At 44.9% G+C, this 12,713-nt stretch overlaps 1 protein-coding gene across 8 annotated transcripts in view; it reads left to right on the forward strand.

The window, feature by feature from the left end:
* ABL2 (ABL proto-oncogene 2, non-receptor tyrosine kinase) overlaps positions 1-9,811 on the forward strand; it is a 100,211-nt gene extending 90,400 nt beyond the window's left edge. For 4 of the 8 annotated variants that reach the window (XM_043484754.1, XM_043484757.1, XM_043484758.1 and 1 more), the window contains 2 exons: positions 107-340; positions 650-9,811. In XM_043484754.1, the coding sequence (XP_043340689.1) occupies positions 107-340; positions 650-1,830 (1,415 nt within the window). In that variant the 3' untranslated portion in view covers positions 1,831-9,811. Of the gene's footprint in view, positions 1-106 lie in introns of all 8 variants that reach the window. The other 4 variants (XM_043484750.1, XM_043484752.1, XM_043484753.1 and 1 more) reach the window with 1 other exon arrangement.
* Positions 9,812-12,713: the final 2,902 nt, after the last annotated feature.

Consider the following 12,713-nt stretch of genomic DNA (forward strand, 5'->3'; position numbering starts at 1 on the left):
CTTTTAATAGATGCCAACAACACTCTTCACAATCCAGCCTTAGTAACTCAGGTGAGTCACTTACTTTTCACAATACTGATTGGCTGTTCTGTTTTTTTTAAATCAGGGTTCATTAGAAGTGCACAGGCCCCCAGTGGGTCCCCAGCACTGCCGCGAAAGCAGAGAGACAAGTCACCCAGCAGCCTCTTGGAAGATGCCAAAGAGACATGCTTCACCAGAGATAGGAAGGGAGGCTTCTTCAGCTCCTTTATGAAAAAGAGAAACGCTCCCACACCCCCCAAACGCAGCAGCTCCTTTCGAGAAATGGAGAACCAGCCCCACAAGAAATACGAACTGACGGGTAACTTCTCATCTGTTGCTTCTCTGCAGCATGCTGAGGGGTTCTCTCTCACTCCTGCCCAGCAAGAAGCGAGTCTGGCGCCACCCAAGTGCTATGGGGGTAGCTTTGCACAGAGGAACCTCTGTAATGACGACGGTGGTGGGGGTGGGGGCAGTGGCGCTGCTGGGGGCGGGTGGTCTGGCATCACAGGCTTCTTTACACCACGCTTAATCAAAAAGACACTGGGCTTACGAGCAGGTAAACCCACAGCCAGTGATGACACTTCCAAGCCTTTTCCAAGGTCAAACTCTACATCTTCCATGTCCTCAGGGCTTCCAGAGCAGGATAGGATGGCAATGACCCTTCCCAGGAACTGCCAGAGGTCCAAACTCCAGCTGGAAAGGACAGTGTCCACCTCTTCTCAGCCAGAAGAGAATGTGGACAGGGCCAATGACACGCTTCCCAAAAAATCAGAGGAAGGTTCCGCTCCGACCAGGGAGAGACCAAAAGCCAAACTTTTGCCCAGAGGCGGCACCGCTCTTCCTCTCAGGACCCCCTCTGGGGATCCAGCCACTACAGAGAAGGATTCTCCAGGGTTGGGGGTGGCTGGAGGGGCAGCTGCCCCCAAGAGCAAGGAGAGGAACGGTGGGGCACGGCTTGGCGTGGCCGGAGTCCCAGAGGATGGCGAGCAGGCCGGCTGGGCTTCTCCAGCCAAGACTGCTGCGGTCCTCCCGGCCACTCATAACCACAAAGTGCCCGTCCTTATCTCGCCCACTCTGAAGCACACTCCAGCTGACGTGCAGCTCATTGGCACAGACTCTCAGGGGAATAAATTCAAGCTCTTATCAGAGCATCAGGTCACTTCCTCTGGAGACAAGGACCGACCCCGCCGGGTAAAACCAAAGTGTGCCCCACCCCCACCACCAGTGATGAGACTACTGCAGCATCCATCCGTGTGCTCAGACTCCACGGAAGAGCCGATCGCCCCGACTGCAGTCCAGCCCAAGTCAGAAACACAGGAGGCGGGGAAAAAGGCGGCTCCAGGGGCGGTGCCCATCAGTGGGAAAGCTGGGAGGCCTGTGATGCCTCCACCTCAAGTGCCTCTGCCCACATCTTCCATCTCGCCAGCCAAAATGGCCAATGGCACAGCAGGTACTAAAGTGGCTCTGAGAAAAACCAAACAGGCGGCTGAGAAAATCTCAGCCGACAAAATCAGCAAGGAGGCCCTGCTGGAATGTGCAGACCTACTGTCCAGTGCAATCACGGAACCTGTGCCCAACAGCCAGCTGGTGGACACTGGCCACCAGCTGCTCGACTACTGCTCAGGCTATGTGGACTGCATCCCCCAAACTCGCAACAAATTTGCCTTCCGAGAGGCTGTGAGCAAACTGGAACTGAGCCTGCAGGAGCTGCAGGTGTCTTGCACAGCCGCTGGCGTGCCCGGGGCAAACCCTGTCCTTAACAACTTATTGTCGTGTGTGCAGGAAATCAGTGATGTGGTGCAGAGGTAGCCACTGGTAGCCAAGTGGGAAGGTGCACACGTTGCTGAGCGGAGAGGGAAAGGGACTTGTTCTACTTGTGTTGTTTCAGAAAATGGAAGACTGATACTTGAGTGTGTTTCTGTGAAGTACCTCAGATCTCTGAGTTCTCACGTTTACAGGTTCATCTCAAAAATAACAAAAAGCAAAATCCATAGGAGAGAGGGAAAATAGATGGGGGGCAGGGCAGTCGTGGGCCAGATCAGAAGCTGCACTGAAGCATCAGGGACACGTGCCTGTCGAGCTACGAAGGACCGAGTCCAGCCCGTCCTCACCTGGAGGGACGCGAGCTGGCCAACAGGGCTGTCCAGCGAGGCCGCAGGGCCTGTGCCCAGGCAGCGGGGTGGCTGTGGCCCTCACTTTGCCCCGCTCCAGTGGGTACTAGTGGTACTGATCTCAGTGAGTGGGTGGGGACGTGCCAGGAGGGTTTGTTCAAGGCTGTTGGAAGCTGCGGTTAGCCTGGCTCCTACAAGGTCACAGCTGCAGTAAGAGCTGCAGATCAGATGGCTCAATGGCCCTGTCTGTACACACCTGTCCTGTTGTCTGTTGGTGTGTTAGTTGGTGCCGGAGGTAGAGAAAGCCAGGATGTGTGTTCAGAGAGATTGAAACCGCCTCCTCCGTTGTATACTGCCCAGCAGAAGCCACTTCTCCCGGCTGGTGTATGATTTTGTAATGGATGAGGATGAGCTTTGTGCTCATTGGTGCCTATCTGTGATCCATAGGCATAGCAGGTCTCTGGTGGTTTTTCTCTGCCCGTTGCTGGGCAGGCTGTCTTCCTCTGTTCCTGGTGGCATTCAGGGCATTAACCAGCATTGAACACTATTGAAAATAATGGTCCTGGACAGGGCTCCCAGGGGAGTCCCTGCATACTGACATACTGGCCAAGGACTTGAGCAGCTGTGTATGTTTCTTTATCAACTAAGTGTCAGGGAAAGGGTGTCGTCTTGAAACCCAGCATTCAGCCCAGGAGCCTGTGACTGAGGGGAAAAGCTAGCTTGGTCCTAATGACTCTTTCTCTGTACCTTTCCTCTTCCTCTTAGACCCAATCCTGGTAGAGAATGGGGAGAAGCGTTCTCATTCTGTGCGGATTTCAAATGAATCACCCTAAGTTATTGTCACATGCTTTTCTTCTTTCACTGACTCCCCCTGCCAGTTGTTGTGCTTGTTTGTAAAGATCATATTGGAAGTATTCTTTGATATTTATTTTTTCATTTCACCTCTATTTAAAAATGCATAATTGAAGAAGCAGGTCATTTTCAGGGGATGCCGATTAGAACCTGGAAACCTAGTGGTTCCTTTTCCTTCCCTATTCAGTTATTGTTACAGAAGTTAATTAGGATCACTTCTGAATTTAGAACCAAATCTAATTGGTTAGATGTTATTAATACTCTCGATACCAGGTCTAAGTCCAATGACCACTTCATTCTCTTTTTAAAATTTTATGCCCCCTCCATTCCTGCCTCCAAAGAGAATGCAATATTTTTTAAAAAACTCATTGTTTTTTCTTCCCAAAGGAATATTAACTTAGGAAGTTAGGAATTCAACACTGATGAACAGTGAGTTTTCTTCCTGGCTCTGTCATTGATCCACTGTCAGCCCCATAGCCCCTTCTCTTAATCTGTTAAATGGAGGTAATGATACATGTTCTCAAGGGTGTTTTGCAAATAAATGTATAGTTATCCCTTTGAGAGCCTCTCTGGAAAGCTCTTTAGTGCAGTATTGTTACGTATGAATATACATCTTTCATTCTCCTTTTTCATCGTCTTTGCTTGGTAGCAGATAATGAAATTTAAAACTGCTGAGATTATACTAATCAGGCTAAGGGGAAAAATGGTTTTGGGCAGAGTTTGGCATCTTTGACCAAGGAGAAATTTTAGTTTTCAATAGAAAGAAAGGAATTGATTCTTTCTATGGGTGTTCCAGAGGAGTCCCAGGCCAAGAGAAGAAAAAGCAGGGAGGAGACAGCATTGGGCATTCCTTTCAGGGGTTGGGTGATCCCTCTGACTGTTACTTGTTGGTGGAACACAGGCAACCAGAGATCTGGCTAATCTCTTTGTAATGTTTGAAAGAGTTCCTTTAACTTGGATTTGAAAACCAGCAATCCTCCGGCCACCTTTTTCTTTGCCACTCTCCTTCATCATATACTTCCATAAACTTGAAATTGTTTTAGCAGTTAGCCTTTTAAGGGTGGGGCAGGGAAAGCTAAAACTTTAGAATATTATTATGCTGCTTTTTAAGTTTATCCCTGTCATTGTGGATGCAAGTTGAGGGATTAGAATCATTTTTCAGGGGATTGATTTTATTCTTTCTTTCTTTTTTTTTTTCTTTAAAGCAAGGGGTCTTTCCTTGAGAGCTCTGAAAATAAGCCTTGGAGGAACACTACTGAGTGTATTTAAGCTCCCTGGTTTTCTCACCGAAGAGCAGTCTTTGAGGGTGAGGGCTGGGTCTTACTCAGGGGTAGCACCTGGCTCTGTCTCATTCATAGTAGGTGCTCAGTATGTCCACGAATGGATTCTTTTTTTCTTTTCTCAACACTGTCAAGAGTTGCAGCATTGACTGTTGCAGCACACTCCATCCACATGATGCTTTAACTGTAATTTCAGGAGTTGAGGGCTCAGGGTTCGGGTTAAAGAGACACTGTCAACTTACTATAAAAATGTAACTTAGGTTTTTTTTCCTTTTTCTACTCAAAAGGGACCAGATTTTTTAAAAACTAACCATAAATAAATTTAAACATTTGAATTCAAAGCAGAGAAAACTACGTTTAGAAACTAAAAATGTAGTTTAATTCTGTCTAGTTTAAAACAAAGCAGACAGCAGGAGCAAAAGCCCTTCTACAAGGTGTTGAAAACTTTCTAAAGTGGTTGTATGTATGCATCCCTTTGGGGTTACCCCAGATTGAATCTTCTCATGTACTTATAATATGATTTCAGTTTAGATTTTCTACCTTACAATGCAGTGTTGTGTAAAATACATCTTGTTTGTGCTTTCCATGAAGTATTTTCTTAAAAGGCTTTGTGTACTATTAAAATGTGTGTATTTTCCTACAGATCTCCATCGTGACTTTCAGAGATATAGCCTTAAAAAAAAAAAATGGCCCTGAGAAATTATTCAGTGTTTTTCCAGGTGACCTCTATACATTGAGGTTATTAGGTCTCCACTAGACCCTTTTTTAGCTGAATTCTAGGGTTTAAGTTAGAATTTTTGTACACTTCAGCTGAAAGTTGACTGGTAAAATAGTGCCCAGTTAATAAAATGCTGACTTTGCTAAGGCACCACCCATACTTATTTAACAAAGTCATGGAGCTTTTGGGCTTTAAGGATACAGTTTAGATAAGTGATTAAGAGTTCAGACTCTAAAGCTAGTCTAGAAGGCAAGTCACACTTAACCTTCCTCGGCCTTAGTTTCTTCATTGGAAAACAGGGATAATAATAGTAACTACCTCAGGGTTGTTGTAAGGATTAAATGAGGTAATGTGTGTAAGATACTTAGCTTGAGTGTCTGGCATGTAATGAGTACTCCACAAACGTTAACTACTACTGTTATTAACACTTAATCCAATGAGTTTTTGCCAAGGATGTGCAACAAAATTTCCTGGGGTTTAAAAAAAAAAAAAACACCAACAAAAATCCTGATGCATTGACCTCACCCCGTGGAGCCCCCGTGGGGCTGTGTCTCAACCAGTGTGTTTGCCGAGAGTTTCTCCAGCACTGTCGGCAGCAGCAACACTCCGACTTTTTTCTTCACAGCTTAGGAAATGGGAAGAGAGGATGTTGAAGTTACTTGCCCATTAGCTCAGAGCAGTTAATTAGTGGCAGAGCCAAGGCTAGAGTGTGTGGTTCTTAATTCACTTTCTCATTGTGGGGTCTTGCCACCGTTCCTGTTGCCTTGTGAGACACTGCAAAAAATAGTGGCTCAGATAGACAATCCGCTTGCACGGTGCTGCACATTTGTAAAGCACACTTTCCTGGCGCTCTGACCGTAAGGGACTTGAATGTTAACTAATGGCTACACTAGCAAAGCAGGCATTCGGTAGAACTCAGTAATTTAAAAAATTATATGGGGTCATTCTTTTGGACAGACCTTAGTGACACAGCAGTCTGCACTTTGTAATGAAGAAGTAGCAACTTAAAAAAAAAACAAACCTAGTCCTACATTCCTTTTTCTTAAAAAAACTTTATTGTTTCGTATCATTTTAATAATTGAGATAATGTATGAAAGCACTTTGAGAAAAAGTATCTGGTATAACTATAAAGTTGTATTATTAATGTCTATTTAGACACAGACATCTATAATGTCTATATAGATGTCTGTAATTTAGACATCTAAATTAATGTCTATTTAGATAATGATTGACCTGTTAAGCTTTTGTGTGCAAGGGACCTGAAAATAGAGATATATAAACAATCAACTCTGTGATTTATCACATTTATAAGTATGAAACTGCTAAATGAGTATGTGCAGGTGTAGTTAACTGTTTTGCTAAAATGGTAACTCAGTGCTGAATAACTTCCCAAAACTAGGGACCAACTTTCTGGTTTAATTATAAAACTTTAGTAACATGTTCTCACTCCAGAACAAAGAAGCTCTTGCAGGGACCTTGGCTCAAGAAGAGTGAGGCCCCCTCAGCCCTGAACATTTGCCCACCGCATGCTCAGCCATTCCACGTCCCAAATATAGATGCTGGAGCAGGCTCGTTACCTGGTCACGTTGACAGTGTCTTTTTTAACCTATGTCCTGTATAGTTTTGTTGTTTTTTTTTTGGGGGGGGGGTGGGGGCGGATGGCTGTAGAACCAGTGCACTTTGGGAATTACTTTTCTAGGATTTCCTACCAGTTATAGATGAGCTTGACATTTATCATCCATTTTTTTTTTTTTTTTTGTCTCCTAAGAGGAGTAGCGGAATGTAACTCACCTCTTAAATTATAAAGATACTCAAGAGGAAGTTGCGTTGGTGGCCATTTCTGCGTTGTAGCTCACTGCTTTTGGGCCTCTCCTCCTTCCTTCCATTTTTGCTACTGATGTCACTGTTACCCTCAGGCTCTGCATTCAACCCCGCCCAAGGCATTCACGTTGAGCTGACAGGGTTGTCTACATTTTTATTCTTGATGATTTTGGGGTTTCATCATCATGCTTGCATTAACTCATTCTACCTGGATCTGGGGGCCATCTCTGTGTCCCAAGCATCTGTTAACGACCAGTCATCTTTAGGTAAGTGTCTCTGGACATAAATTTCTTCTTATGTATTAATAGACTTCAGCTGTCTGTATCTCTGTCTCAGCTTCTGTCAAGCCAGTAGCTCAGTTCTTTGGCAACCTGCTTCAGTCAGGGGTGTGTGGGAACAGGCGAGAAATAAGGAAAGGCAGCCCTGGGGTTGACCGCACCTTCCATGTGACCCGACAAGGACATCACTACTAGCCAGAGCCTCACCAGTCAGAGAGGAGAGGCCTTGGGCTGGTTCTGAAACTTGTCCCACTCTTTAATAGTCGGGAATTTCTATTCTTTGGAAGGAGTTCCAGTTTTACTAGCTACCAGACTTTTAAAAAGTAAAGGTTGGCTTTTCTTTGGCAAGCCAGCATTGCCTGGAGTGACAGTTACCGTTACCTGCTTTGTTACAGCTCGGTGACAGCCAGAAGTTCACTGCCATCCTCTGCCCTCCCGTGTGACTTGGGGGAGGTGGTGGGGAGGATCTTAGGGCTGTGGAATGGGCGGCACCTTGCTCCTGAGCATCTGCCCCAGTGTGTTCTGAGCCCCCGTGGCCCCAGCCTGTCTTCTGTGGCGTTTACTGCAGGGTCCCAGAAGATGAGTCTCTGCCTTGGGGCTGCTGCTTTTCACACCACCCAGCTGAGCTGTGTGTGTTCTGTCTTGATATAACAAGGGTGCAAGGGATTTCCTTCACTTCTGACTCCACGTCCTAGACCCACATCTCCCTCGGAAGTTAGGGAAGACTCCAGCCTGTGATCACCCAGGTGATCAGCAGTGTTTTCCTCTGAGAAGGCCGGCGTCGGGCATCTTGATTCCCGGCTGACTTGGAGTGGCAGAGGTCATTCCTAGAGAATTGTGCCTTCAGAGGTGGGTTTCGTGTGTTTTGCAGAGGAGAGGACTTGTCAGCTAGGTTGATTCTGCCCTGTTACTGAACTAAAACTGGGGGAGCAAACGTTCTGGTGGCGGTGGCTCGGAGCCACAGTCGATGGGCTGCTCTCTCATGGGCTGCTGGCTAGGTAGACGCTGCATGTTTCTCCACCTGCTTGGTGAGCTGGGGGTAAGACGCTCTCAACCGGGCCCTTTCCACCCTCCAAGGTGCACTATTACAAACCTGAAACAGTTGACCTCTCCTAGAAGAGGTACATCCTTTCCCTTCCCCATTGCTCTGTGACCTCAGCCCGCGGTCACAGGTGGCGTGTATGCAGATCTTCAGACCTGCAGCCCATCTGTGGGAAAGGATGTCTCCTTTTAAGTTGAAGGGCCGTGACGTGCCGCCATCCCCCTCCATAGTACACACTGTCTGTGTCTGTTCTGTGAGATTCTCTGTTCACCATTGTACTCAAAGCAGCAGGTTTCCGGATCCTCCATGTCATTCAAGCTGCTGAGCTATTACACACAGAAGGCTTGAGGTCTCGGCGAATTCTCGCTCACTTCAGGACACAGGGGAGGTGGACTGTGAAATGCCGGTGGGCTTTTAGAAAGGAAACACATAGTTTGTCTGGTTGGAGCTTGCTTAGATTTGCCTCTAAGCCTCAGGATAGGCATTTCGAATCATGTAATTAAGCACTATAAACTCTTAATTGGAGAACGGGACTTCTGGTTAGTAAAGTTTTCACATCAAAAGATAATTTTCAGCATTTCTAACACAGTAATAACATAGATAGGCCAAACAAATTTATTCTCGATTCAGAAGTTATTGGTGGAGAATCCAAATACTGTTCTGTACAGTTCAGAAGTAGGGTACCATGTTTTATGAGTGGCAAGAATGCAACGAGACAGATGTTTCCAATAGATGAGGGCCAGATAACCAGCCTTCCTCTGTTTTGACAAACCGGTTTTCACTGTGACCACTCTTGGAACTCCATCATGAAGGACATTCGCTGAGACTTTGAGAAGTCACCTTGATTAGACGGTCCTTCAGAGAAATTAGTATTCAGCAGCTGGAAGGACCCATGAGGTACTCATCCTATTGTTCTTTAGGGCGTATGTTTGGACACCACCATATCTCAGATCTGCGCAGAGGGTACATGCGATTCCACATTATGTACATACACTGTTGTCGTGCTCACTAAGAAGGAGGGGAGTGGGAGGAGCTGCTCAGATTTCCCTGTGGTGACTGGAAGCTGTGCCCTGGTTAGTGTGTGTGCTGTGAACAGGCCGACTGAGCTGTCTGTGCATGCTCAGAGCTCTGTCCCCTGGGTAGACCCCACACTTTTCTTTCTTGGCAATCTTAATTCTGTAGTGACTATCAGTGGATAAATTCCAGTGTTGTGCTCACTTGGCAAAAATAAGTTTGAACATTTCATGGTGGTTGATAGAACTTTGTCCTTAAACCATATGATTCAGATTCTTTAAAACGTGTTTAATGTTTATACCAAAGGTCACGCTCTGCAGGTGTATGTGTGGTGGGTGCACAGAGGAGCAAGTCTGGAGGGCCTGCCCCCGGGTGCGTTGCTAAGGGGACGAGGTGAGACAGTGTGGGACTGAACCGAAAACACATCAGTCATGGTCACACTACCAGTGTTGTCAGGTATTCGTTCTTAATTGTTATTGTAATATATTTTCAGGTGTTTCGTTTTTCTAATTTAATACTTTCACCCTGTTGTCTGACTGTGAACTGCTAACAGTGTTAAACTTGATGTAAATAATGAGACCCTTGAAAGGGGAATGCTGTCTGCCTGTTGTCTCACAAGGCTTGCCAACTTGTGTTTTATTTTAAATAAAGGTTGCAATATTTTATTGTCAATATAGGCTTGTGATTGGAGTGTTTCTCCCATAATTTTAACTGATAGGTAATTTAAGCATAATTTCTTTCTCTCTCTGTATATAAAATGGTATCTGTAAGGTAAAGAAGCTGATTTTAGCAAGCATCCCCTGGAACATTCTTTCGAGTGGTCCTTTATGAGTGTGGCTACTCATCCTCTGATGGATTAGTTTTGGAAATGGCCAGAGGATCATCTGGGACCCAGCTGATACATAAGGTGAGTGATGTGTGTGTCTTCCCATCCATCCATCCAACATGAGCTGACTGTAAAATGAAACTTCATTCTCTCAAAGTTCATTCTGAGGACATCTCCAAATAAGTTCTAAAAAGGTTTGGAGCCAAAGCAGCATTAATGGAGTAAGTATAAAACCTCACAGGGAACATTCTAGTCTTCTTTGACTTGGTCTTCAATTTTTAAGAAATGAGTGATTTCATTGCTTTTAGAAGTAACATTTGAATTTTTTTTATTAATTTAATTGGAGGCTAATTACTTTACAATATTGTAGTGGTTTTTGCCATACATTGACATGAATCAGCCATGGGTGTACATGTGTCCCCCAGCCCAAACCCCCCTCCCACCCCACATCCCTCCCTGTCCCATCCCTCTGCTTTTGAATTTTTAATATATATATTTTATTGAAGTGTAGTTGGCTTACAGTGTTTCAGGTGCACAGCGAGGTGGTTCAGTTGTGTGTGTGCGTGCTCAGTCACGTCCCACTTTTTGGGACCCCGTGGACTGTAGCGCACCATGCTCCTCTCGTCATGGGATGCTCCAGGCAGGAATACTGGAGTGGGTCGCCATGCCCTCCTCCAGGGGATCTTCCCGATCCAGGGATCAAACCCACATCTTCTGTGGCTCCTGCACTGCAAACAGATTCTTTACCTCTGAGCCCCTGGGGAAGCCCTGATTCAATATATGTGTATATATAGATTCAGTTATGTATACACACATACTGTTTTTTGATTATTTTCCATTATGGGTTATTACAAGATATTAACTATAGTTTCCTGTGCTGTGCCGTAAACCTTTGTTGCTTGTTGCATATCTGTGTTTTTAAATTAGAAATCTAGCACTTTTATCTAGTTTTGTTTCACTTTTTCTGTTTCATATTCAGTGCTCCCATTTCATTTGTTTTTCAATTTCTCCTTTTTGATATTCTTTCTCAAGCCTTTATAAAGTGTAGTAGAAAAATTTTTGTACATATAAATAGTATGTATAATATATTTTAGAAAACTTATGAGTTTCTGCCTAGCTAAGAAATTTATGACATTTTGATTCCACTATTTGACTTACTATGAATAGACTGCTCATTTCTAATAGAAGTGACATTTTGCTGAAGGATTATGTAGCATATACTCAAGCGATGCGTGCGTAAGGTTCACTTAGAATGGCTGTTGTAGGGGAGCACAATTTGCCACCCCAAAATGCGCTTCTTTAGCATAAGGATTATTTTAAGTTGGTCATTTATAAGAAATTGCAGACACAGGTGAAGCTCTGAAAACTGAGTAAAAGTTATCCTTTTGTGAGAGATTTACATTTGTGAGGGAACTCTCCACTTGTTAGGGTATCTCCCTTGCTGTTCCTGGAAGAGGAGGATCAAGTCTCTAGAAACTTAACAACAGAGAAGGTGGTGACTTGTCAGTAAATCTGCAGAACAGCCTCACATTGGTTTACTGTGCTCTTCCTGGTAACCGTCTGTAACTGACCGCCGGCCTGCACCTCCCTGCCCCACCGGACCCAATATCTGCTTTTGTCTTTAGCTGAAAATAGTATTTAAGGTGATAACTTCTGCCATTTTGAAGTTAGTTTTCCTGTGTCTCTCCCATGTATACATTTTATTAAACTTTTATTTTTTTCCTCTTAATCTTATGTCAATTACTAGGCCAGCCAAAGACTCTAGCAAGGGAAAAAGGAAAACTTCCTCCTCGACCCTGTTAAGCGTCAGTTTATACACCTCGTCCCCTCCACTGTCTCCTTTTCTCCCACACAGTTTTACTTTAGGAATTCTTGTTTCAGATTTTTCTGAGGAGAACTCCCATTGTTATCTTCTCCCTCTTTGTATTGCTTGCAATACTTTCCAAACCCAAGGCTATGGCATTCACCAAAAAAAAAAAAAAAACCATTTTAGAAACAAGTCATTAAAGCATTGGAGTTGGACTGCCTGAGTTGAATCCCATTTCTCCACTGACGAGTTCTGTAGAGATAATTAAACCTCTCAGAGCCCCAGTTTTCTCAGCCATTGAATGGTGATTACACTGTGACCCCTAAGTCATAATGTTAAGGGTTACATGAGGTAGTTTAATCTGCAGCATTAAGAATTACATGAGGTTAGGCAGCGCATGTGGCACATGACATGTTTGCAAACGTTACGTTACCTCAAACCAGGGATCTGAGAGAATGGAGGGAAAGGCCCTTCCTGGGCTTTGAGTATGGTGCCAACCTTCTGTGTCCTGAGTACTTGATAAATACTAACTCATTGAATTCTCACAGCCCTGTGAGGTAAGCACAGTCATTACCAAGGTTAAACTGAAGTTAGCAGCTTTCTTGTGGTCTCACCAGGTGGTAAGTGGCTGAGCCGCTGAGCAGTTTCTGGCCCCAGAGGAGTGTCTGGAATCACTGTGGTCTGCTGCTCTTTCTGGTCTCGAGGTATGAGGTTCAGACCCAGTATTTATGACGTCGGATATGGCTGGCCTGTGCTGTAAGCAACTCAGCTGTCCCGCGGCTCTGAGATCTAAAGCCGTACAACGTACCTTTTAAAGTGTCTCTCTACAGTTTAGATCCAGGTATGTTACAGGACTGGGGGGCTGCAGACTGTTCCTGAGATGCTCTAGACTGAGACAGACACCTAAGACTGACCCCCATTTCACTGTGCAGTTGGGCCAAGT

This window comes from Cervus canadensis, chromosome 13 (assembly GCF_019320065.1).
Source record: "Cervus canadensis isolate Bull #8, Minnesota chromosome 13, ASM1932006v1, whole genome shotgun sequence".
Classification (NCBI taxonomy): Eukaryota; Metazoa; Chordata; class Mammalia; order Artiodactyla; family Cervidae; genus Cervus; species Cervus canadensis.